Source organism: Mustelus asterias, chromosome 12 (assembly GCF_964213995.1).
Source record: "Mustelus asterias chromosome 12, sMusAst1.hap1.1, whole genome shotgun sequence".
NCBI lineage: Eukaryota > Metazoa > Chordata > Chondrichthyes > Carcharhiniformes > Triakidae > Mustelus > Mustelus asterias.
In genome coordinates, this window is record NC_135812.1 from 99,141,426 (window position 1) to 99,167,974 (window position 26,549).

Below are 26,549 nucleotides of genomic sequence, written 5' to 3' on the forward strand. Positions count from 1 at the left end.
ACCGTTCACATGATGTGATAGAAAGTCACATATCCAAATTTACTAATGACAGAGAAGGTAGGCAACATTGTAAGCAGTTGAGTTAGAAGTATAAAATTGGTGCATGGGCAAAGATGAGGCCATCTACTTTGGGTCTCAAAGATAGCGCAGAATACTTTATAAACGGTGAAAAACTAGAAACCATGGAGGTCCAAAGAAACTTGGAGGTCTAGATATTGAAATGCCACAAACGGGTACAGAAAGTAATCAAAAACGCGAATGTAATGCCGGCCTTTGCTTCTAAAGTACTAGATTATCAGGAAGTAAAAGTCTCAGATCTACTAAGTTCTGGTTAGCATATACATGGAAGACTGGGAACAGTTCTGGGTACCACACCTAAGGAAGGATATACAGATACAATGTACCAAATCCAGTTGTCTGAAAACCAGACAATTTGAACAGTACCATTCCTGATACTGGGTGTGTATCACTGTCACCACCATTGCATATGTGGCCGCTGACATTAAAGATTGCCACTGAGAACTCTCTGTGCCTGCGCAGTGCAATCACTGATGCCATTCCAAAGCAGGGGCTGATCCATTTTTACTTTTAAAAGAGCATTCTTGTCAATCTTGTATCAGGATTAAGGTGGGAATACTTGTTTATAGATGGCCATAGGAATCAGAGTGGTTGTGTCCTTGGATATGTTAGTTTCGTCTTATAGCTTCATCATGATGAAAATGCATGATTTAAATGGGCAATTCAAAGTCTGAGAAATTCCAAAATATGGCATAGCCTCACTTCTGTGGTTGCTGGATTTGAGGCACTGCATCTTGAAGGGAGTGCAGCATCGATTTACTGGAGTGATACCTGGACTCCAGCGCGATTGATAACTTTAAAAAATATTTTCAAACTTCCAGTGACTGACTTGAAATCATCAGGTGATTCTTTCAGTTTTAAAACTTTTATTGTATAAAATTAATTCAAAGCAACAGTGACTAAGTACTATTTTAGTAGGCAGCTTGTACCCTAAACTCCAGAAACCAAAAATCCTTCAATATGGTTCTACAACACCACACACGCTACAAAATTGCAGTCCATAAACCAAACAATCCACCGCCACTCCCAGTTTCCAGTGGGTTCACATTTCCCTGTTTTACTGAGCAAAACGGTGACCATCTTAAGGCACTTCTTTCAGTTTTTGTAGTTTACTAATCAGCAGTAAAGCCGGTTCTGATAATTCTTCGCTCTGAACACCACTTCCCCACAACAGGATGAATCTCCTGGATTCTTTGGGTGGTTGTGGGATGCATCTCTTTGACGAGAGACCATTTCCCTCGCATATCTTGCTTTGGTGGCTCATAAAGTAAAGTTTATTTATTAGTCGCAAGTAAGGCTTACATTCACACTGCAATGAAGTTACTGTGAAATTCCCCTAATCGCCACAGTCCGGCACCTGTTCGGGTCAATGCATCTAACCAACATGTTTTTCAGAATGCGGGAGGAAACCAGAGCACCTGGAAGAAACCCATGCAGACATGGGGAGAGCGTACAAACTCCACACAGACGGTGACCTAAGCCGGGAATCGAACCCGGGTCCCTGGCGCTGTGAAGCAGCAGTACTAACCACTGTGCCGCTCATGGAGAACTCACGGCTTCTCTCTGTTAACCACACAAATTGTCATCCTTTTTCTCTTCTGCCCAAAGCTAATGGTGGAAAATCTATTCACTGTCAGCACAGCTGCCCTTGCATTTGTTTCCAGGTGTGAACGTTGCACCTTGCTGAGCAAGTCTCTTGACTGGACTGTTCTTGTTCCCATAGCAGCCAAGCCAGGCTTATTGTCGGGCTAAATTCAGAACAGGTCACATGACCCTTCAATTCTCCATTTTATCTTTAGTTCAAGACAATCCCAAAACATAACAATCTTACAGACTTTATATTTGTAACACCTCCCTCAAAGATGAAAAGTCACCACTGAAGGGAACACAGTAGATAGAGAAAACCTATTTACTTTGACTGGGAGTCTAAGATTGGGATTGAAATTAGTAAATGCTTTTACATACAAAAAGTCGAATTTTGAACTCTTTGATTATAGATCAGTTTTTAATTTTGAAAAACAAGTTAATAGGTATTAAGGGATATGCGGCAAATACAACAATTTAGGTCATGGATCACTGTGAATGGCAGAAAAGGCTGAGGTTTGCCAGATTCCTGGAGCATGTTGTACTAATGTTATGTAACTTTCTGTGTAATACAGGAACCTCTCCTTCTGACCAGGATAAGGTTCTATTACACTCCCTCGCCTGGAACATTTGTAGTTCACTAAGGGCCCGATTTTACCATTTTCATTCTAAGTGCTGAATCTGGGCTTAATTCAGATCCGACTTGGAAATCTGCTTTCAGGCACCCCCATACGCACTCAGCCTGAAAAAAAAATCGGGGGTCTGAATTGCGCTGTGGGCGGGGTTTAGCACGCCTGAAACGATCGGAGCTCTGAACTGCGCATGCGCAGTGAGAAAGAAAATTGAAAATCACACCGCTGTCACATCACTCCTGGGCCACAAAAAGTGGATAAAGCGACCCGGAAGCGATAGCAGCCACAGACGTCCCCCCCCACCCCAACAACATAACTTTCTCCCTTATCCACCCACTCCCCCCGTTACCCAGACCGATCGTGACCCTCTGCCCCCTTTTTCCCCCCCACCGATCGCCCACAGAGTGGCAGCAGACCCTCCTCCTTCTGCCTCCCTCTGCCCTCCCCCCCTCCCCACCAGAGAGCGATCTGTCCTCCCTCCCACCCCTGCCAGAGATGCATCTGAACCGCCTCTCTTTCCCCCTCACCCCACCCCAGAAAATGATCGGGCCTCCCTTCTACCCCCCCCTCCCTCCCTCAACTAGAGAATGATCTGGCCCGCCTTCCTCCCCCCACCGCCACCGATCTGAGTCAGAGAGCCGTTGGAAGCTCTGAACTTAACTCTTTAGCAGCTGGAGCGCCCGAAACATACCTTTGCTGAGCATGTCTGTTTTGCACTGAATCTGGACAGGCGAACGTGACGGTAAAGGGGGAAATGCTGATAAAGGTGGGCAGGCAGTTCATTAATTCAATTCAAATGCATTTAAATCGCTGTTGCGCCCGTTTCGGGCGCAAATCGGATCGCGGCCATTTTTGGGTTTTGGTAAAGTGGGCATCTGCGCAGATGTAGGCGCGGATCGTGTTAATGGCCTCACACCCGACTTTACCACGTTTTTGCACCCGAAAACGGGCGCAACTGGTAAAATCGGGCCCTAAGTGTTCAATAAGGATCTAAATAATTTGTTTCCAGTACTTGTTCATATAAGTCAATGAATCATATTTCTTGTTTTTTCTATAACAGAAATTTGAAGGAACATGGATACTTAGTTAATGGACATCTACGTATTCACAAAAGCTTTGTTGGAAAAAACTTGGCGTATAAATATGCAGTCCATAAAATGCATGGTGGTAAATTGGAGTATGAAATGATTTACAAGTGGGATTCACCTGATGATTGTCCCACTAATCGTTGTTTATTTGTTAAACCAGGCTTGGTTAATGAAGGAGGTAAATACTATACACTCTTAGCCTATTTTAATTGCGGGTTTCATAACCAGTTCAATTTTTAAAATTATATTTAAAAATGACATGGTCCTATTACAACATTTGTGCTGGGAAATAAACCTACTCCACCTTTATTCTTGGAATTCTTGGCCCATGAGGTTATCAATTAGACTATGCATAGCCTGTTCCAGTTTTGTGTCTTATTACAAATTAGTATTTGAGCATTCGCTAACTTTCTGTGGCTTATTTCTTTTTGTACGATGTAAACTTGTAAAAACCTGACTCTTTGCTTCACTTAAAATTGCTGGTTTTAAATATGATCAGCATTCTGCATAATCTGCTGTATTCTGTTCCATAATTCAGGTTGATTTTCATACCTGTTTTCATGTTACCCCATTCATAGTATGTATAAAGGTGCAGATTTTGGTGACTAGAAACCTGGATCTGTTTGAGTGGGCTCTCTGTCTGAATACGGACATGATGTGGAGATGCCGGCGTTGGACTGGGGTAAACACAGTAAGAAGTTTAACAACACCAGGTTAAAGTCCAACAGGTTTATTTGGTAGCAAAAGCCACACAAGCTTTCGGAGCTGCAAGCCCCTTCAGGTGAGTGGGAATTCTGTTCACAAACAGAGCATATAAAGACACAAACTCAATTTACATGAATAATGGTTGGAATGCGAATACTTACAACTAATCAAGTCTTTAAGAAAGAAAACAGCATGAGTGGAGAGAGCATCAAGACAGGCTAAAAAGATGTGTATTGTCTCCAGACAAGACAGCCAGTGAAACTCTGTGGGGGTTACAAATAGTGGGATATTGGGTTCATGTCCCACTATTTGTTTGTGAACAGAATTCCCAGTCACCTGAAGAAGGGGCTTGCAGCTCCGAAAGCTTGTGTGGCTTTTGCTACCAAATAAACCTGTTGGACTTTAACCTGGTGTTGTTAAACTTCTTACTGTGAATACGGACAGACAAGTAAGGGAGAAGCTTGAGCCATTGCACCCCTAAATCTGTACAAATTGTGAAAATATATCTTTCAACCTCTTGGGGTATTGTCCATTAAGTCAGAGAATATAGCCTCTATCTGCTGTCTTCGTCTTTGTGATGCTGTTTCTCTCCTTGTCTCTTGTCTTTTGTTTTTCTTTCTTTCTTATTTACTTCTGTCATTTTCATCCTTTCAAAGATGGTTGTTTTTCTAGAAGGAAAGCCAAAACATTTTACCTGGATAGTCACATGAGCAGCCTGGGAATCTTACCTGGATAGTCACATGAGCAGCCTGGGAATGGAGGGATACAAACGATTGGTCTAGTTGGACCAAGGAGCGGCACAGGCTTGGAGGGCCGAAGGGCCTGTTTCCTGTGCTGTACTGTTCTTTGTTCTTTGTTCTTTATTTGTGACCAATGATGCAGAGCGGTTCTTGATAAATGCGTTATTTGTTAATTATGTTACATTTGCAGGAAATCTTGAGAATCAAGTCTTGTGTTTACCAAAAGACTTTTAATGAATGGAAGAAACAATGAAGGTGTTAAAATGCAATTTAATAGATAAGTTCAAGCATTCTGAAATTCCAAAATTAGAACATCAATTTGATCAGTAGAAATTTCAGTTAACAAGAAAAATGTTGGGATTTTTTGATACATTGTGAATGATTTTGGAGACAATACATGACTTAGCTGTGATGAGGTGAAAAATGTAATTGGAAATGTTTGTGGGCAAAAGTGTGTGACATCATATTTTTACATAGAATAGATTTTCTGTGTTAAAGTATAAATAAGTAATTGTTTTTTTTCCACACACTGTTTTAGTGTGAGATATATTTTGACATTTGATCAGTTGAAGACTACAGAAAGAATCATTCAAATGTTCCAATATTTGTGTTGTCACTGCAAGGAAAGAACACAAAATAAAAGGCTCTCGAAGTGATGCAGTCTGTACAAATAAGCCGTGTCACATGTAAACTATATTTTTGAAGTCTTGATTGTAACAGTTATGATCAGTGACAGGAGGATCTTATTTGAATGGGGACCAATCCATATAACGGGGCGTCACGGTAGCACAGTGGTTAGCACTGCTGCTTCACAGCTCCAGGGTCCCGGGTTCGATTCCCGGCTCGGGTCACTGTCTGTGTGGAGTTTGCACATTCTCCCCGTGTCTGCGTGGGTTTCCTCCGGGTGCTCCGGTTTCCTCCCACAGTCCAAAGATGTGCGGGTTAGGTTGATTGGCCAGGTTAAAAATTGCCCCTTAGAATCCTGGGATGCGTAGGTTAGAGGGATTAGCAAGTAAATATGTGGGGATAGGGCCTGGGTGGGATTGTGGTCGGTGCAGACTCGATGGGCCGAATGGCCTCCTTCCGCACTGTAGGGTTTCTATGATAACTATAGGAAAGGTCTGTTGACATATTTACTAGACTAGTACCAAGGTTAAAAGACTTCAGTTACGTGCAGTGAAATAAAGAGAGATTTGATAGAGGTGTTCAAAATCATAGATGGTTTTGACAGAGTAAAGAAACTGTTTCTAGTGGCAAAGGGTCAGTAATAGAGGACTCAAATTTAACTATACATAGTTCTTCTAGCATGGCTCAGAAAATCCCTATATAATTGCAGCAAGATTTCCTTACTCTTATCATGGGCAAGGAATGTCAACAATGTTCACAGCCCAGGAATGAATAAAATGTATATTCTAACTGCATTACAGTTAAAGGCTAACATGCCATTTGTTTTCTTAATTGTTTTCTCTGCCTGCTAACTTTGTGATTTGTGTACACGTTTACTTAAATATCTCCTTTTTTAAAAAAAGAAGGAATTCTACTTAAATGGATAATTCCACATTTCCGCATATTGTATTTCATTTGCTGCAGAGTTGCCCACTCACTTATCCTGTCTGTTTCCCTTTGCATCATCCTTGTAGAATATTTTCTCACCTAGCTTTATGTTGTCAACAAACATAGATACATTGACTTTGATGAGAGAATACAGTACATTTAATACAGACTGTTTTTAAAAACAACTGAAATCCTACCATCCACTAGTTGCAATTTGCCAACTTGAAAAGTGCCCAATTGTTCCTGCTGTTCTCTTTTTCTGTTAACCAATCCTCAATCTAAGATAATCTCATGAACTCTGATTTTGTGGAACAACATCTTGGGCCCGATTTTACCATTTTCATTCGAAGTGCTGAATCTGGGCATAATGCAGGTCCGACTTGGAGATCTGCTTTTCAGCACTCAGCCATCTCCAGTCCCATTCGCGTTGTGGGCGGGGCTTAGCGCGGCCGAAACGATTGGAGCTCTGAACTGCGCAGTTTAAAAAAAAAATTTTGAAAAAGCACGCCCATGTTAGATCACTCCCGGGCCGCTTTAATCGGGAGCGAGGGTGCACACGCACATTGTTGTCCCCCTTATCCACCCCCCCCCCCCCCCCCACCACAGGCCCATCTGCCTCCTCCTCCCCGCCCATCACTGATCTGAGTCAGAGAGCCGTTGGAAGCACTGAACGCACTCTTCAGAAGCTGGAGCGTCCATTTCAGACTTTTATTTAGCAGGTCCATTACAGCGCGGTTCCGGATTGGCAAACGCGATGGTAAAGGGGGAAATACTGATAAAGTTAGGCAGGCAGTTCATTAATTCAATTTAAATGCATGCAAATGCATTTAAATCATCGTTGCGCCTGTTTTGGGCGCAAATCGAATTGACGCCATTCCCGGGTTTCGGTAAAATGGCAATCTGCGCGGATGCGGGCACGGATCGCCTTAATGGCCTCACACCCGACTTTAACACGTTTTCGCACCCGAAAACGGGCGCGCGCAATGGTAAAATCGGGCCCCTTGTGTGACACCTTATCGAATGCCTTCTACAAATCTAAAAGACATTGTCATCTACCCTGCTAGTTAAACCTTCAAAAAGTATGAATAGATTTGTCAAACATTAGTTCTCATTCATAAAACTGTATTGACCTTTCCTTATCATGTTATAATTTTTGAAGTGATTTTGCACACATTGCTGATAGACTTTCATTTCTACAGTTACTGAAACATAGAAAACTACAGCACAAAACAGGCCCTTCGGCTCCACAAGTTGTGCCGAACATATCCCTACCTTTAAGGCCGACCTATAACCCTCCATCCTGTTAAGTCCCATGTACTCATCCAGGAGTCTCTTAAAAGACCCTATTGAGTTTGCCTCGACCACCACTGACGGCAGCTGATTCCACTCTCCCACCACCCTCTGTGTGTAAAACTTCCCCCTAACATCTCCCCTGTACCTACCCCCCAGCACCTTAAACCTGTGTCCTCTGGTAGCAGCCATTTCCACCCTGGGAAAAAGCCTCTGAGAGTCCACCCGATCTATGCCTCTCAACATCTTATATACCTCTATTAGGTCTCCTCTCATCCTATGTCTCTCCAAGGAGAAAAGACTGAGCTCCCTCAGCCTATCCTCATAAGGCATGCCACTCAATCCAGGCAACATCCTTGTAAATCTCCTCTGCACCCTTTCAATCTTTTCCACATCCTTCCTGTAATGAGGCGACCAGAACTGAGCACAGTACTCCAAGTGGGGTCTGACGAGGGTCTTATATAGCTGCATCATTATCCCCAGACTCCTAAACTCAATCCCTCGATTGATAAAGGCCAGCACACCATACGCCTTCTTAACCACCTCCTCCACCTGCGGGGCCGATTTTAGAGTCCTATGGACCTGGACCCCAAGGTCCTTCTGATCCTCTACCGTACTAAGAGTCTTTCCCTTTATATTGTACTCCTTCATCCCATTTGACCTGCCAAAATGGACCACTACGCATTTATCTGGGTTGAAGTCCATCTGCCACTTCTCCGCCCAGTCTTGCATCCTATCTATGTCCCTCTGTAACTTCTGACATCCCTCCAGACTATCCACAACCCCACCAACCTTCGTGTCATCGGCAAACTTACCAACCCATCCCTCCACTTCCTCATCCAGGTCATTTATGAAAATGACAAACAGCAAGGGTCCCAGAACAGATCCCTGGGGCACACCACTGGTGACCGACCTCCAATTAGAAAAAGACCCGTCTATACACACTCTCTGCCTCCTTTGGGCGAGCCAGTTCTGGATCCACAGGGCAGCAGCCCCTTGGATCCCATGCCCCCTCACTTTTTTGAGAAGCCTTGCATGGGGGACCTTATCGAATGCCTTGCTAAAATCCATATAAACCACATCTACCGCTTTCCCTTCGTCAATGTGTTTAGTCACATTTTCGAAGAACTCCACCAGGCTCGTAAGTCACGATCTGCCTTTGACAAAGCCTTGCTGAGTATTCTTGAACATACTAAACCTCTCTAAATACTCATAAATCTTGTCCCTCAGGATCTTCTCCATCAGCTTACCAACCACTGAGGTTAGACTCACCGGTCGGTAATTTCCTGGGCTATCCCTATTCCTCTTCTTGAAAATAGGAACCACATCCGCAATCCTCCAATCCTCCGGCACCTCTCCCGTCTCCATCGACGACGCAAAGATCATCGCCAGAGACTGCAATCTCTTCCCTCGCCTCCCACAGTAACCTGGGGTACATCCCATCTGGACCAGGCGACTTATCTATCTTGATGCCATTCAAAGATTCCAGCACAACCTCTTTGTTAAAGCCCACATACTCAATCTTTTCAGTCCACCGCAAGTCCACAGTACATCCACCCATGTCCTTCTCCTCTGTGAAAACCGAGGCAAAATACTCATTAAGCACCTCTGCCATTTCTACTGGTTCCGTACAGATTTTCCCGCCTTCACCTTTTATAGGCCCTATCCCTTCACGTCTCATTCTTTTACTCTTCACATATTTATAGAAGGCCTTAGGGTTTTCCTTAATTCTATTTGCCAAGGCCTTCTCGTGACCCCTTCTGGCTCTCCTAATTTCCTCCTTTAGTCCCTTCCTACAAGCCGTATACTCATCTAGATCCCTATCTTCGCCAAGCTCTGATGTCAGATTTATATGTCCACGTTTTCTCTGTCTTCTTTCAAACTATTAGTACCTGCTAATTGAATAGGTTTATTTTAAATGAGTCAGATTTATATCTTGATCAGCATGCTATGTAAATATTCTATTAAAAGTACACATACCCTTTGCTCCTGTATCCTCCTATTTTACTTTTCTGCACATTCTTCACCAGTGGCTATCTAATTTTGGGAGGGTAAGGAAATCTTAAGAAATGTTCCGATATAACGAGGCAGATATTTGAATACCTTGTCAGATAAAGTGATTAAGGAAAGAGCATTGAATCATTTAAGGGAAGAGTAGATGAAGAATTGAAACTTGTGCCTGAGAGAACTTAATACGGATTTTTGGTACTTTTACATATTCTTTCACTGCTAAAAGGTTCTTATTTTTAATCAGAATGGCATCAGTACGATGATATTATCTGTGCGGCACCCGAAGGAGGTTGGAAAGCCCAAGTAAAGCAGTTATTCAGAATCAGTAAAAAAAATGATGTAACAAAAGGAAAACTATTAGCTGGAAAAATCTTGCTGAAGTCGATGTTTGACATCCTTTCACCATGGGATGAAAAAAATTTGAAGAGTTTCCTGACTCAACTGCAGCAATTCTTTGAAGTTTATAAACGTCCTATGGTGTTTGAAGGACGACCAGTTCATTGGGCCACCCTTTCTATTGGGGAGAAAGAAGTGAGTAGGATTATTAACTGATGCAAAGTATTATTCACTTCAGGAGAAATGTGCATAAATTAGTCTTTGTTTGAAGGAAAGGATGTTTAACCTGAGAATATAAAAAGTTAATGAAAATGTTAAGTAAATTTGAACTGCAAATATTTGCATGGAAACATTTTGATAAGTTTTTCCCATTCCTCACTCAGTAAATCACAGGACGCTGACTTCTAATTCTTACTCCTGAAGATAGCTGCATGCGTCACCTGATTTTGCTTACCATGATGTGCAAAGTTGTACTCTAAATATCACTTTTCTTTTTCTCCTGGCACTGGTACCTCTTGGGAAATCATTTTATTGCTCAATATGGTCCTTTTATATATTTTATAGAATGTTTGTTTTGGTCTTCACAAAGAAAGACATGAACAATGTATCAGAAGTGTTGAAAGAAAAATGTTTTAGTGAGGAGCTGAAGGAAATCAGCATTAGTAGAGAAATGTTTTGGAGGAAATTGATGAGCTTGAAGGTGGATAAATCTCCAGGTCTTGGAGAATAATCTTCATTCCAGAGTACGTGAGGAAGTGACCTTGGAAATAGTAGATCCATTGGTGGTTATTTTCTAAAATTCTTTGGACTCTGGAATTGTTCCTACAGATTGCAGGGTAGCTAATGTAAGCCCGCTATTCAAAAAGGGAGATAGAGAGAAAACAAGCAACTATAGACGAGTGAGCCTAACGTCGGTACTGGGGAAGTTGCAAGAGTCTATTATCAAGGATTTTGTAACTTGGCATTTGGAAGGCAGTGGTATAATCAGCATGGATTTACAAAAGGGAAATCGTGTTTGACGAATCTATTGGAAATTTTTGAAGATGCAACAAGTAGAGTTGACCGAGGAGAACCAGTGGATGTGGTTCATTTAGACTTTCAGAAGGCTTTCAACAAAGTCTCACATAACAGACTACTATGTAAAGTTAAAGCACATGGGATTGCAGGTAATGTCTTGAGATGGATAGAAAGCCGGTTAGCAGATAGGAAGCAAAGAGTTGGCATAAATGGGTCTTTTCAGATTGGCAGTCAGTTACTAGTGGGGTTCCGCAGGGATCTGTGCTAGGACCCCAACTGTTCACATTATATATTAATGATTTGGAAGAGGGAACTGAATGTATTATCTCCAAATTTGCATATGATACAAAGTTGGATGGGAGGTTGAACTGTGAGGAGGATGCAGAGATGCTTCAGCGTGATTTGGACAGGCTGACTGTGGGTATCTGCATAACAGATGCAGAATAGATGTGAGGTTATCCACTTTGATAACAATAATAGGAAGACAGATTATTACTTGAATGGGTGTAAATTGAGAGGTGGGTACTCGACAAGACCTTGGAGTCCTCATGCATCAGTTGCTGAAAGTAAACACACAGGTACAGCAGGCAGTAAAGAAGGCAAATGGTATGTTGGCCTTCTTAGCGAGAGAATTTTAGTTTAGGGGTAGGGATGTTTTGCTGCAATTGTATAGGGCATTGGTGAGGCCACATCTGGAATATTGAGTGCAGTTATCGTGTTCTTATCTGAGGAAGAATGTCCTTGCTATAGATGGCACGTCTGATGTATAAAGAGAAATTAAATTGTTCAGAGTTATATTCACTGGAGTTTGGAAGAGTGAGAGGGGATCTCATAGAAACTTACCCTGTCTAACCCTGTTAGAATTTTATAAGTTCAAAGAATGTTCCCAATGGTGGGGGAGTCCAGAACTGGGGGTTATAGTTTGAGGATAAGGGGTAAACCTTTTAGAACGGAGGTGAGGAGAACTTTCTTCACCCAGGGGGTATGTGGAATTCATGACCGCAGAATGTAGTTGAGGCCAAAACATTGTCTGATTTCAAGAAGAAATTAGATGTAGCTCTTGGGGCTAAAGGGCTCAAGGGATATGGGGGGAAGGGGGGATCAGGATATTGAATTCGATGATCAAAATGAATGGTGGAGCAAGCTGGAAGAGCTAAATGATCTACTTCTGCTTCTAGTTTCTATGTTTCTATGTAAAATGACTTGAGTAGGAACAACAATTCATAAACACCAGGCAGATTTTAAAAAGATGGTAACAGAATATCAAATTGTTGTCGAAGTTTTTTTTTCAAATTTTGGATTTTGAAGCTCTAATTACCAGCTATTGTGTTGATAGTGATTGGAATGGAACAAACCACAACATCTTCACAGAAAGTCACAAAACCCATGCTGTGACAAATCTGAATTCCTTAATCTTTCTCTGGGAGATTTATAGAAGAAAAATATCAAGCTATATGGGGATAGTGCAGGAAAATGATGTTGAGATGGAAGATAAACCATGATCTGGTTGAATGGTTGAGCAGGTGTGAGGGCCATGTGGCTTGCCTCAACTGCTGTTTCCTATGTTCCTATGATGTTTCCTCATTTCTGATGGTAGGAATCTACAAAGGGCCACAGTTTGCAACCAGCCCCTAATTGTGAAATTCCCAATTGCATCTCCCACTTTGCTAGTACCCAGATTCCCCCTCTACAGTGCCAGATAAAGGACATCTATTCTGCCGCTGCCAATACCCAAGAGAAATTTCCCATTGTTATCAAATCCAGGGCTATTCTCTGTGCAATCAATTTGTAGGACTATCCACAAATGCAGGTAAAATTCATTAACTTAAATATTGCACCTACTTCCCGTCGGTTCATCATGCATGCTATTTTACCACACGTTCATAGCTTTAAGAATAAGAATGGAAAAAGTTAAATACATGAGATTACCCTTTTACAGAGTTATGAGTTCAATTCCCAAAGCCTCAGCAAAAATGCCAAAATCATTTTATCATGCTATGTCAGTGAACTTCATTTATCTCTCGAAAGGTGTCAACAGCCCCTGACTCACTGAACAACACTATGTGTTCCTTTTCTTGTATCTTTGTCTGGGAGAATCATCTCCATGTTAGAAAAAGATCATACAAGCCTTGAAAGAAGGCAGATAACAGGATCTTTTGGCAGTGCATTAGGTATTTGAACAGAACTCTTTCAAGCAGAATTGCTTTCATAGCAAGACTGTGACAAAGGTTCCAATGCTATGTTTCATGTTTTCTCTCCAAATTGTTCTGATATTATGTTTGTTTTTTTAGGTTAAGGATCTCATGTACGATGTTTTGAAAGAAAGGGCTAAGTGTTCAGATAATGAAGCTTCAGAAGCTGAGACATCTTCTGTGAAAAACCGTCTGCAAACAGGCGTGCTATTCTTGTACCTGGCTGACACCTATGGTTTTGACATACAAAAGCCAGATCTGCACATAGTTTGTGATCTTCTCTGCATAAAGCAAAATTCAATGAATGCCCTTACTAAGCAACTCGAGGCACTTAAAGAAAACTTCCATTTTAAGGAAAGGTAACAACTGTGTGAATAGAATATAAATAGTCACTGGTTTACAAATATATGTTGCCTGTACCATGGTTGAACTTCAAAATTTGATTCTGTTTGATCTTAAAATAATTGAGGCTATGCAATCTCCAGTCTCATAAGGAAAGCTGTAAGTAGTTCAGTGGAAGGGAATCCTGCTCCTGTTCGAAGTGTCATGAGATCTCTTGCATTAAAATGAACTGGCAAAACAGAAATACAGTATTTTTGACACTGCCGCAGTCCCTTAGTGCTTCAGTGTCCGCCTAGATTTATATGCTGATGTCCAGGCATCAGAATTTTATGGGGGAGCCAGATGAATATCTTAACATTAATACAAATCCTCTATCTTGAGTGTCCAACCAAATTAGTGGAGATTTTGTTCTCCTAATATCAAGTATACCCATTTAAGCACATTGAACACTTGCAGTTTTGGAGGAGTAGTTTTGCATAGAGGTATTGCTGAAATTATACCAAACAAAACAACAGATTACCAGAATAGAGCAATGTAAACTTCCACATCCAGAGCTGTTGGGACCATTTACCATCTTGGGCATTTCTATTTAATTTGAGTTCTTATTTTATATACCAGGAAAATATGGCGTTAGAATTGAACAATATCTTTAGTTTCCATATGATTTAACATATCTTTAACCACAATTATTAAAAAAGACCTTCGTCAAAAATGCATGCCCTTATTGAAAATACATGGCGTATTCTATATTAACAGCTTAAAATTGTGGTTGGCTCAGACTTTGAGATTTGCCAAAGCTCTCTAGATATTTCAGTGCTACTCATGGTCTCTTGGGACATGGATGGTTATGTACCCCACATTCACGTCCAAATCATTAATACATAAGGGGTCCCAGCACTGAGCCCTGTGGAACACCACTTGAAACACCTTTCCATTCGCAAGAACATCCATCAACCATTACTCTTTGTTTCCTGTTACTAAGCCAACTTTTTATACAGTTTGTCCTGACCGTGACATGATCTTGTACCCCATGGGTTTTTACTGTTTTGACCAATCTGCCATGACAGACCTTGTCAAACGCCTTGCTAAAATCCATGTTCACAACATCCACTACACTAGCTTATAGAACATAGAACATTACAGCGCAGTACAGGCCCTTCGGCCCTTGATGTTGCGCCAACCTGTGAAACCAATCTAAAGCCCATCTAACCTACACTATTCCAATATCATCCATATGTTTATCCAATGGCCATTTAAATGCCCTTAATGTTGGCGAGTCCACTACTGTTGCAGACAGGGCATTCCACGCCCTTACTACTCTGAGTGCAGAACCTACCTCTGACATCTGTCCTATATCTACCGCCCCTCAATTTAAAGCTATGTCCTCTCGTGCTAGCCATCACCATCCGAGGAAAAAGGCTCTCACTGCCCACCCTATCTAATCCTCTGATCATCTTGTATGCCATGCCTCTATTAAGTTACCTCTTAACCTTCTTCTCTCTAACGAAAACAGCCTCAAGTCCCTCAGCCTTTCCTCATAAGACCTTCCCACCATACCAGGCTACATCCTGGTAAATCTCCTCTGCACCCTTTCCAATGCTTCCACATCCTTCCTATAGTGTGGCGACCAGAACTGTACGCAATACTCCAAGTGCGGCCACACCAGAGTTTTGTACAGCTGCAACATGACCTCATGGCTCCAAAACTCAATCCCTCTACCAATAAAAGCTAACACACCGTATGGCTTTTTAACAACCCTATCAACCTGGGTGCCAGCTTTCAGGGATCTATGCACATGGACACCGAGATCTCTCTGCTCATCCACACTACCAAGTATCTTACCATTAGCTTAATCAACCCTTGCCACTTCATCAAAGAATTCAATCAAGTTTGTGAGGCAAAACCTTCCTTTAACAATTCAATGCTGACCATCCCTGACTGGCCCAAGCCTTTCTATGTGACAGTTAATCCTATATCTCAGGGTTGATTCGACTAATTTGTCCACCAGCAATGTAAGACTAACTGGCCTATAATTGTTTGGCATTTCCTTTTGTCCCTTTTTAAACAATGGAACTATGTTTGCATTTCTCCATCCTCTGATACCTCCCCTGTATCTAGCAAGGATTTGAAAATCATTCTTAAAGCATCTGCTATCTCCGCCCTGACCTCCTTCAGCAACCTCGGAAACAGTCCTCCTAGCCCTGGCCCTTTCAAGGATTCCAACCCTTCATATATTTCCTCTCTCTCTATGATTATCCTGTCGAATATCTCAGTGTTCCTCCTGGACTGCTATATCTGCATCATCCCTTTCTTTTGTAAACACAAACAAAATATTCATTTAAAACCCTCCTCACAGCCTCTGCATCTACACACAAGTTCCCTCCTTAATCTCTGATAGATCCCACTTTTTCCTTAACTAACTTTTTACCATTTATATATTGGTAGAACATTCTTGGATTTTCTTTTAACTTTATTTGCTAATCTTTTTTCATGTTCTCTCTTTGATTTCCTTATTTCTTTTTTACTTCATTCCTGCACTTCCTATCTTTGTCTAGGCTATCTACACTGCTTAGTTCTTTGTGCCTATTGTACACTTTCTTTTTCTGTTCGACCTTCCCCTGTATTCTTCTAGACATCCAGGGGGGTCCAGATTTGGCAGTACCAATCTTATTTTTGGAGGGGACATGTTTACTTTGTATATTTACAATCTGGCTTTTTAGTGCTTCCCACTGGTTTTCCACTGATTTATTCCTTAACAGTACTGTCCAGTCCACCTCAGCAAAGTCCCTTCTCATTCCTGCAAAATTTGCCTTCCTGCAGTTCTAAGCTTTTACTCCTGCTTTATCTTTGCCCTTTTCCATGGTATTGTTAAACCTAACTGAATTGTGAGCATTATCCCCGATATGGTCGCCAACTGTCACTTCACCCACTTACCCTTCTTTGTTCCCCAAGACTAGGTCTAGAATTGCATCTCTTCTTGTTGGGTTTGTCACTAATTGATTGAAAATATTTTCCTGGACACACCATTAATTTTTCTCCCTCAGTGCCCCTGGTGTTGTTTGAATCCCAGTTGATATTGGGATAGTTAAAGTCTACCTACTATTATTGCCCTCTTGTTCTTATAGGCAGAACACTGCCTCCATATTTGTTCTCCTATCTCCCTCTCACTCCTAGTAGTGTGACTGCCCTTTTTTTAGTTTCCAAGTTCAACCCGTAAGCCTCGTTTGTTGACCTGTTCCGTATGTCATTCCTTCTCACAACTGGAATTGATTCTTTAACCATTACTTCCCCTCCTTTTTTTTAATCTCGCACTCTATTGTGTTTGAAGACTCTATAACCAGGATATTGAACTGCAAATTTTGCCCCCCCTTTAGCCAGGTTTCCGTTATAGCAATGCCATCATGTTGCCATGTGCCTACTTGTGCCGTTAACCCATCAACCTTGTTTGTAATACTCCTTGCATTAAAGTATAAACAGTTTAATCCCATCAATTTCCCTTGCTGGACACTTTTTAAAAACTTTCTTTCTCCAATCAACGTAAGTAGCTAATGTTCTACTTCCATTTGCTTGATCTGAATCTGACATATCTGATCCGACTCCTAAGATCCCATCTCCCTGCCACATTAGTTTAAATACTTCCCAACAGAACTCGCAAAAGCCCCCACAAAGACATTGGTCCTAGCACTGCCTGGTGCAGCTGTCCAGTTTGTTTGGGTTCCACCTTCCCCAAAATGGCCCCAGTGCCTCAAGAATCTGAATCCCTCCCGGCTACACCATCTCTCCAGCTATGTGTTCATTTGGTCCATTCTCTTATTCCTGCTTTTGCCAATACATGGAACTGGGAGTAATTTTGAGATAATGACATTTGAGGTCCTGCATTTTAATTTATTTCCTAACTTCCTGCACTCAGCTTGCAGGTCTTCATCCCTTAGTTTACCTATGCCGCTGGTACCAATGTATTCCATGACCATTAGCTATTCACCATCTCTCCGCAGAATGTTCTGCAGCCGCTTTGTGACATCCCAGGTCCAAGCACCAGGGGGACAACATACCATCCTTGATTGACATTTACTGCCACCAATGCGTCTGTTTGCGCCCCTAACTATTGAATCCCCTATCATTAAAGCCCTGCCATTCGTTTTCCTCCCAAACCTCTGAGCAGCAGAGCCACCCATGGTGCCATGAACTTGGCTGCTGCTACTTTACCCTGAGAAGCCATTCCCCGAACAGTATCCAATGCACTACATCTGTTTGAGGGGGATGACCACAAGGGACTCCTGCACTACCTTCCTGAGTCTTTTACTGTTCCTGATGATCCCCTTTCTGCCTGTGCAATCCTCACCTGCGGTATGACCAACTCACTAAATGTGCTATCTCCGACTTGCTCAGCATTGCAGATGCTCCACAATGATTCCATCCGCAAGTCCAGCTCCGAAATCTGGTTAGCTAGAAGCTGCATTTGGACACACTTCTGCACACACGGTCACCAGTGTCCCTCATTTCCCACATTGTGTCGGAGGAGCATATCACAGGTCTGAGGTCTCATCCCATGATGTCCCTCTCGATTAAGCTAGTTACTTCGTTAAAAAAATACCTTAGCTGGAGGCCTTATTTACGATAGTTAGAAACATTGTTTCTTACCAAACACTTCTATTATAATTGTACAGTACTACTCTATACTTTTTTTTAGTTCCTTCCTAGTATTAAGCAATGAATTACTTCTAATCGATTGAAAATACTCACCCATCAGCTGCTTTGGTTGGTTCCACGTCACTTTCTAAACTGGCGCATGTTGACTGCTCTTCCTCCAGTTGAACAGTAGGTCCTCTGCAATCCCCTCCGCAGTTGTGGTGACCGAGCCGGGTTTTCTCAGATGCTCCTCAGTAACTCCTCATCAACGGAACTCTACTCTCCACTCGGCCTCACTGTTTGCCGTGCTCTTTTATCCTCCCGACTTTGCTACTTACCAATCAGCGCTCTCCCTTGCATTAGTCCTTTACTAATGCAGCAGGGCAAGATTTAAAAGTTAGAAAGCGAAGAGAAAAAGCAAAAAGCATCTCTTCCCCTCTGCACAGAATTCCCACTCAGCTCCAAGTTCCAGAGACCCACACTCACTCTGGCTGCACCTCACTCCGGACGAGTCTCTCCCACAGTTTCTGCGCAAAGCTCACAGATCATGCGTTTGCAAAAATGCCTTTCTTAAATAGAGCTGAGGTGACTCACACAAGTTAAGCTTCCAAAGTATTCACGGCTATTTATGCCCTAATAAGACTTCAGATGATTGACAGTTAACTGCCACTCAGCTAACTAGGTCAGCTCCTTATAAGAACTAGGAGCAGGAGTAGGCCATCTGGCCCCTCGAGCCTGCTCCACCACTCAATAAGATCATGGCTGATCTTTTCGTGGACTCAGCTCCACTTACCCGCCCGCTCACCATAACCCTTAATTCCTTTACTGTTCAAAAATTTATATATCCTTGCCTTAAAAACATTCAGTGAGGTAGCCTCAACTGCTTCACTGGGCAGGGAATTCCACAGATTCACAACCCTTTGTGTGAAGAAGTTCCTCCTGAACTCAGTCCTAAATCTGCTTCCCCTTATTTTGAGGCTATGCCCCCTAGTTCTAGTTTCCCCCCGCCAGTGGAAACAACTTCCCTGCTTCTATCTTATCTATTCCCTTCATAATCTTATATGTTTCTATAAGATCTCCCCTCATTCTTCTGAATTCCAATGAGTATAGCCCCAGTCTACTCGGTCTCTCCTCATAAGCCAACCCTCTCAACTCCGGAATCAACCTAGTGAATCTCCTCTGCACCCCCTCCAGTGCCAGTATATCCTTTCTCAAGTAAGGAGACCAAAACTGTACACAGTACTCCAGGTGTGGCCTCACCAGCACCTTGTACAGCTGCACCATAATCTTGCTGTTTTTAAACTCCATCCCTCTAGCAATGAAGGACAAAATTCCATTTGCCGCCTTAATTACCTGCTGCACCTGCAAACCAACTCCTTGAAATTCCTGCACAAGGACACCCAGGTCCCTCTGCACAGCAGCATGCTGCAATTTTTTACCATTTAAATAATAGTCCATTTTGCTGTTATTCCTACCAAAATGGATGACCTTTTCATTAGACGACTGAACTTACAAAGAAAGAGAGAGCCTTTCCAATCCAATTCCCACTCCGCTCCAAATGTCTGAGGCTCACTCACTCCAGATGAGTCTTTCCCACATTTCGTGTGCAAAGCTCACTCTTTCACCTATTAAGACCCTTTTGCCACTCCGTCTCAATTTTTAGGCTGGCAGATGTGGGTAGTGTGGGAAACTGACAAACTTTTCTCCATCTCATGCAGGAAAGGTGGGGGGCTGGGGGAATTGGTGGGGCACTTTACTCTGAAGGCCCTGTCACAGTTGGGGGCCTTCCCCTCTGGATCCATGGATCTCTGGGACTCCTTCCATCCCCTGGCCAACCACCCGAAGCTGCAACCACCACCTTCCAGTGCGTCTTCTACTCTCCCACCCCGAGATATATCTTTGGAACAATATCGGGACTTAGTTCCAGGCAAAGCACTGCAATACCGCTTCTGACCACTGCAGCGCTGTGTCTGGCTGGGTTGGAGAGCTGTCGGCTAGTCTGATTGCCTGGCAACCTGCACACAGGGGACTTCCTTCCAAGGGTGGAAGTCCCACCCACTGCCAATCAACGCTCAAGTGAGCATTAAATGGCAGTGGGATTTCGAGAGTCAGCAGTAAAATGTTATGCACCAGCTCTTAAGATGGCAAGTGCCAATCGTTTGCCATCCTTAAAGTCCTACCGCTGGAGTGGTTGCTTCCACCTATAAACGTCTTCAAATAAAGAATTGGTTGACATTCTACCTTTGTATTCCAAACCTCTGAAGTTAACAGTCATGGATTATGCACTATGGCTTAGAACAAGCCATAGTTAAGTGTCTTCTAGGTAGTGGGGTCCGGAAACCTTACAACTGTAAAAAAAATATTTGGATGAGCACTTGAAATGTCATAACATTCAAGGATATGGGACAAGTGCAGGAAAATGGGTTAGCTATTGTTGGTGCAGACCCAAAAGGCCGAAGAGGTTTTTTTGCACTGACTCGATGACAATGTAATACATCAAAACTGTGAATTAGCCACACAGCTGCTTTAAGTAAATGTGTTTTCCGAGTTTTAATGTATATCAAATTTATTTTTTTATAGCATTGAAGCTTTAATGCGGCAGATCATGGTCAGATGTATTGATGAAGGAATAATAAAATGGGTGCAGGTGATTCCTGTTTTCCATTTATTTGGTGTTTCATCCAATCCAGCAAACCTAGACCTTCTGGACGCCAATTTTAAATCTGAAGCCAGCTGGGCTGGACTTGATGGACTTCCAGTTGTTGATTTCAGAGATAAGCTTCAATATAAACACCCACGGTAAGTCTTTTATTTTAACCCACAAGATCAGTTAGTACACCGTTTTCCTGTGACTGTGTAGACAAATTGTTATATTCTCTCTGATGTCAAATTGACTTCTGAGAGTTAATTAGCAGGGTTGCTAATTAAGAATCTGGAATACAAGCAAAGACGGGCAAACTGTCCTCCCTTTGCCTGTCATTCTGGCCCATATTCTGGCCATTCAGTTCCCAGAGTCTGTCCTGCCATTCAGTTAATACCTTGCAAATCTGTACCTCAATTTCATTTATCCACCTTTGTTAACTGTATTTTTGAGAGATCATCAGCTGTCCCTCTGTGAAGTTTTGCCTTGTGGATATGTTCGCTTTCCAAGATGTACAGCCAAAGCTTAAGGAAGTAGCTGAATAAATGCTTTGCTTGGCAGAAAATGTATGAATTTTTTCACTGATTGATTGAATGGTGCTTAAAAAGAAAATGATCGGGTCACCCAGATTTGGAACCACTTGGTATGGGACTGTGCTCGACAGGCATGATGCCGTGGGCCATCTGCAGCTGTGGAATTGTATTCAACCACAATCTGTAACCTCATGACCTGGCACATCCATCACTCTACCATTACCATCAAATCAGGGAATTGACCCTGGTTCAATGCAGGAGAACATGCCAGGAACGGCACCTCATTGTTTGGTGCTAACCTGGTGAAGCTAGAACACGTGAATATGTGCATGCCAAACAGCGAAGAAGCATGTAATAGAAGGAATTAAGCAATCCCCACAGATCAGATCAAAATTCAGCAGTCCTGCACTTTCGGTGATGAATGGTGGTGGACAGTTAAACACCTAACTGGAGGTGAAGGATCCATATTCTCAATAATGGGGGAGTCCAGCGCATCAGTGCAAAAGGCAAGGCTGAAGCATTTGCAGTTATCTTCAGCCAGAAGTCCTGAATGGATGGTTCAACTTGGCCTCCTCCTAAGGTTCCCTGCATCACAGATGCCAGTCTTCAACCAGTTCAATTTACTCCCTGTGATATAAGGAAATGGCTGAAAGCAAAGACTATAGGCCTTTCATCCCAGCGGTAGCACTGGAGGCTTTTGCTCCAGAACCAGCTGGGTCCCGAGGCAGGCTGTTCCAGAGCAAACAAAAATAATTGTGTTTGTTGGAAGCCAATCATCTCAACCCCAAGATATCGCTAAAGGAATTCCTCGGTGTCCTAGGGCCAACAAGCTCCACCTGACTTTCCCTCATGAGATCAGAAGTGGGAATGTTTGCAGATGATTGCAGTGTACAGTACCATTTACAACTCAAATAGTGAAGCTGTTCCATGTCCACATGTAGAAAGGCCTGGACAACATTCAGGCTTGGGCTGATAAATTGCAAGTAGCATTCGCGACAGGTAATAACCATCTCCAACATGATGGAATCTCACTTTCACATTCAATGGCATTACTAACATTGAATCCCCCACTATCAGCCCCTTGGAGTGGTTGCCATTGACTAGAAACTGAACATGGACTAGCCATATAAATGTCACTTTAAGAAAAGGTCAAAGGCTGGAAATTCTGCACTGACTAACTTACCTTCTGACTCCCCATAGCCTATTTACCATCAAGAAGGCACTATTGTCATTTATCTAGATGAGTTCAGCTCCAACAACACTCGAACTTCAACACAATCTGGGATGAAGCAGTTCACCTGACCGCCACCCCATTCACTCCCTCTGCTATCAATGTGCAGTAGCAGAGTGTGTACGGTTTGCAAGATGCATTGCTGCAACTCCCCAAAACTCCTTCAATAGCACCTTTCAATCCTGAGACTTGCACCACTAGGAGGACAAGGGCAGCAGACACGTGGGAGCACACCATCTACATGTTCCACTCCAAGTTGCATACCATCCTGACTTGGAACTACATTGGCGTTCATTCACTGCTGCTGGGTCAAAATCCTCTAACTCCCCTTCCTAACACCACCTGTGAGAATACCTACACAAAGGCTGTAGTGGTTCTAGAAGGTGACTCACCACTATCCTCTTGAGGGCAATTATGGATTAATAGCATATAAAATACTTAGTCCCAGGTTTGATCCTGATTTCTGCTAAATTTGCTGATCTCAGCAATAGCAGGTATTGCTGTTGGCCTTGGCGTCTCCAGGCCATTGAGAATAAGTTGGGTGCTTTTTGTCTCTATTAAATGACCACTGATTTTAAAGTGACATGCTTGTGGATATGATGTGGTGATCTACATATTTGAATAGCTTGATGACATTTACTGTCTTGGTTGATGGAATGAATGGCCTCTAGGAAATGCATTAGATGACAGTTATGCTTATGTAATTATAATTAATGTTGGCAATGGAAATTCAAAAAACTGATTGGAGGAGGAGGATATTTTGATTGCTTGAGGGAATAAAATTGCTATTTATTATAATCAATATCTGAATTCTAAATTGCATTTTAAATAAGTGTTTGCAAATCTTGGAACATCAACCAATGCACCTTTTAACAATCTAGGTCAACCATTTAAATTATGCAATTTTAATAACCATAAGACATAGGAGCAGAATTAGGCCACTTGGCCCATCGAGTCTGCTCCATCATTCAACCATGGCTGATACTTTTCTCATCTCTATTCTCCTGCCTTTTCCCCATTACCCCTGATCCCCTTATTAATCAAGAACCTATCCATCTCTGTCTTAAAGACACTCGATGACCTGGCCTCCACAGTCATCTGCATTAGAGTTTCACAGATTTACCACTCTCTGGCTGAAGAAATTCCTCCTCATCTCTGTTTTAAAGAATCATCCCTTTCGCCTGAGATTATGCCCTCTAGTTCTAATTTTTCCTACGAGTGAAAGCATCCTCTCCACGTCCACTCTACCCAGGCCTCGCAGTATCCTGTAAGTTTCAATAAGATGCCCCCCCCCAATCCTTCTAAACTCCCAATGAGTACAGACCCAGAGTCCTCAACCGTTCCTCATACTACAACCTCTTCATTCCAGAGATCATTCTTGTGAACCTCCTCTGGACCCTTTCCAAGGCCAGCACACCCATCCTTAGATACGGGGCCCAAAACTGCTCACAGTACTCCGAATGGGGTGTGACCAGAGCCATATACAGCCTCAGAAGTACATCCCTACTCTTGTGTTCTCACCCTCTCGACATGAATGTTAATATTGCATTTGGCTTCCTAACTGCCGACTGAACCTGCACATTAACCTTAAGAGAATCTTGAACAATGACTCCCAAGTCCCTTTGTGTTTCTGATTTCCTAAGCATTTCCCCATTTAGAAAATAGTCTCTGCCTCCATTTCTCCTTCCAAAGTGCATACCCTCACACTTTTCCACATTTGTATTCCATCTGCCACTTCTTTGCCCACTCTCCTAGCCTGTCCAAGTCCTTCTGCAGTCCCCCTGCTTCCTCAATCTACCTGTCCCTCTACACATCTTTGTATCATCTGCAAACGTAGCAACAGTGCCTTCAGTTCCTTCCTCCAAATCATTAATGTATGTTGTGAAAAGTTATGGTTCCAGCACTGACCCCTGAGGCACACCACTAGTAACCGGTTGCCATCTGAAAAAGACACCATTTTCCCCACTCTCTGCCTTCTGCCAGTCAACCAATCCTCTATCCATGCCAGGATCTTACCCTGAATACCATGGGCTCTTAACTTATTTAAAAGTCTCCTCGGCAGCACCTTTTCAAAGGCCTTCTGGAAATCTAAATGAATCACGTCCACTAGTTCTCTTTCATCTAATTTCCTTGTCACCTCCTCAAAGAACAGATTTGTCCGCCATGACCTCCCCTTGGCGAAGGCGTGTTGACTCAGTGCTATTTTATCATGCACTTCCAAGTACTCCGCGATCGTATCTTTAATAATGGACTCTAAAATCTTGATGTGGAGATGCCGGCGTTGGACTGGGGTAAACACCGTAAGAAGTTTAACAACACCAGGTTAAAGTCCAACAGGTTTATTTGGTAGCAAAAGCCACACAAGCTTTCGGAGCTGCAAGCCCCTTCTTCAGGTGAGTGGGAATTCTGTTCACAAACAGAGCATATAAAGACACAAACTCAATTTACATGAATAATGGTTGGAATGCGAATACTTACAACTAATCAAGTCTTTAAGAAACAAAACAACATGAGTGGAGAGAGCATCAAGACAGGCTAAAAAGATGTGTACATGTCTGGAGACAATACACATCTTTTTAGCCTGTCTTGATGCTCTCTCCACTCATGTTGTTTTGTTTCTTAAAGACTTGATTAGTTGTAAGTATTCGCATTCCAACCATTATTCATGTAAATTGAGTTTGTGTGTTTATATGCTCTGTTTGTGAACAGAATCCCCACTCACCTGAAGAAGGGGCTTGCAGCTCCGAAAGCTTGTGTGGCTTTTGCTACCAAATAAACCTGTTGGACTTTAACCAGGTGTTGTTGGACTTCTTACTCTAAAATCTTGCCAGTGACTGAAGTCAGGCTGACCGGTCTATAATTTCCCGTCTGCTGCCTCCCTCCCTCCTCAAACAGTGGATTTTTAGGCCTTCATATTTCTGGAAGGCCTTAAAATAGGCGCCATTGAGAATGCTTTGTTGTTCAGTGTATTTAAGTGTACACAATTACATGTAACATATATAACTTTTTATGAATTATTTTTTTAAGGGAGCTGCTTGATCTGATGGCCAAAAATAAGCATTTGATGACAGTAGATAGACTGTTAATCCGATCTTGGTTCAGCTTATTGCCATTGGAAGCTTTGCCAGACTACTTAAAAATGATGACTCCTGACCTACTCGATATTCTACAAGGAATCTTTCAGAGAGTGAAGATTGGTCGTACTTTATATCGAAATGAGGTTTGTGTTTGAGACAAGTGATATGCCTAATGCTATTTCAGGGCAAGCCAGTTTTTAAAATTTATTTATTCATTCGTGGGACATGGGGCATCGCTGGCTTGCCAGCATTTATTGCCCATCCCTAATTTTTCTTGGAGGGCCGTTGAGAATCAACCACATAGCTATGGCTCTGGAGTCACATGTAGGCCAGACAGGATTAGGACGGCAGGTTTCCTTCCCTAAAGGACATTAGTGAACCAGATGGGTTTTTTCGACAATGGTCATCAGTAGCTTCTTAATTCCAGATTTTAAAAAAATTGAATTCAAATTCCACCACCTGCCGTGGCGGGATTTGAACCCGGGTCCCCAGAACATTAGCTGAGTTTCTGGATTAATAGTCATGCAATAATAGCCATTGCCTAGTGGTATTATCGGCAAGTTTATAGGAGTTACAAATTCCTTCCTATACCTATTTATTTTTAAGATCTGGTCATTTGACCTTAGTTCTACAGAGGGCAACATGTTGGTCTTGATTGCTTGCCCACAACCAACTGTGGTTAACGAAAAATAATCAATTGATTGTAAAACAATTTGGTATGTCTACTTGATATAAGGTCCTGTACACATGAATATTTTTCTTTTCTTATACAGAAACAAATTGCAACTTTTAAAGAATTTGTCCAGTCTTCAGTGTAATTAATGGGGAATGCTATTCTTAATCCCTGTCCCTGTTTTTGAGGTTAAACAA

At 42.4% G+C, this 26,549-nt stretch overlaps 1 protein-coding gene across 1 annotated transcript in view; it reads left to right on the forward strand.

Annotated features, from left to right (window-relative positions):
- rnf213b (ring finger protein 213b) overlaps positions 1 to 26,549 on the forward strand; it is a 163,557-nt gene that overhangs the window by 30,224 nt on the left and 106,784 nt on the right. The window contains exons 8-12 of the mRNA XM_078225711.1: positions 3,355 to 3,560; positions 9,926 to 10,212; positions 13,326 to 13,585; positions 20,778 to 20,996; positions 25,630 to 25,822. Of these exons, the coding sequence (XP_078081837.1) occupies positions 3,355 to 3,560; positions 9,926 to 10,212; positions 13,326 to 13,585; positions 20,778 to 20,996; positions 25,630 to 25,822 (1,165 nt within the window). The remainder of the gene's footprint in view (positions 1 to 3,354; positions 3,561 to 9,925; positions 10,213 to 13,325; positions 13,586 to 20,777; positions 20,997 to 25,629; positions 25,823 to 26,549) is intronic.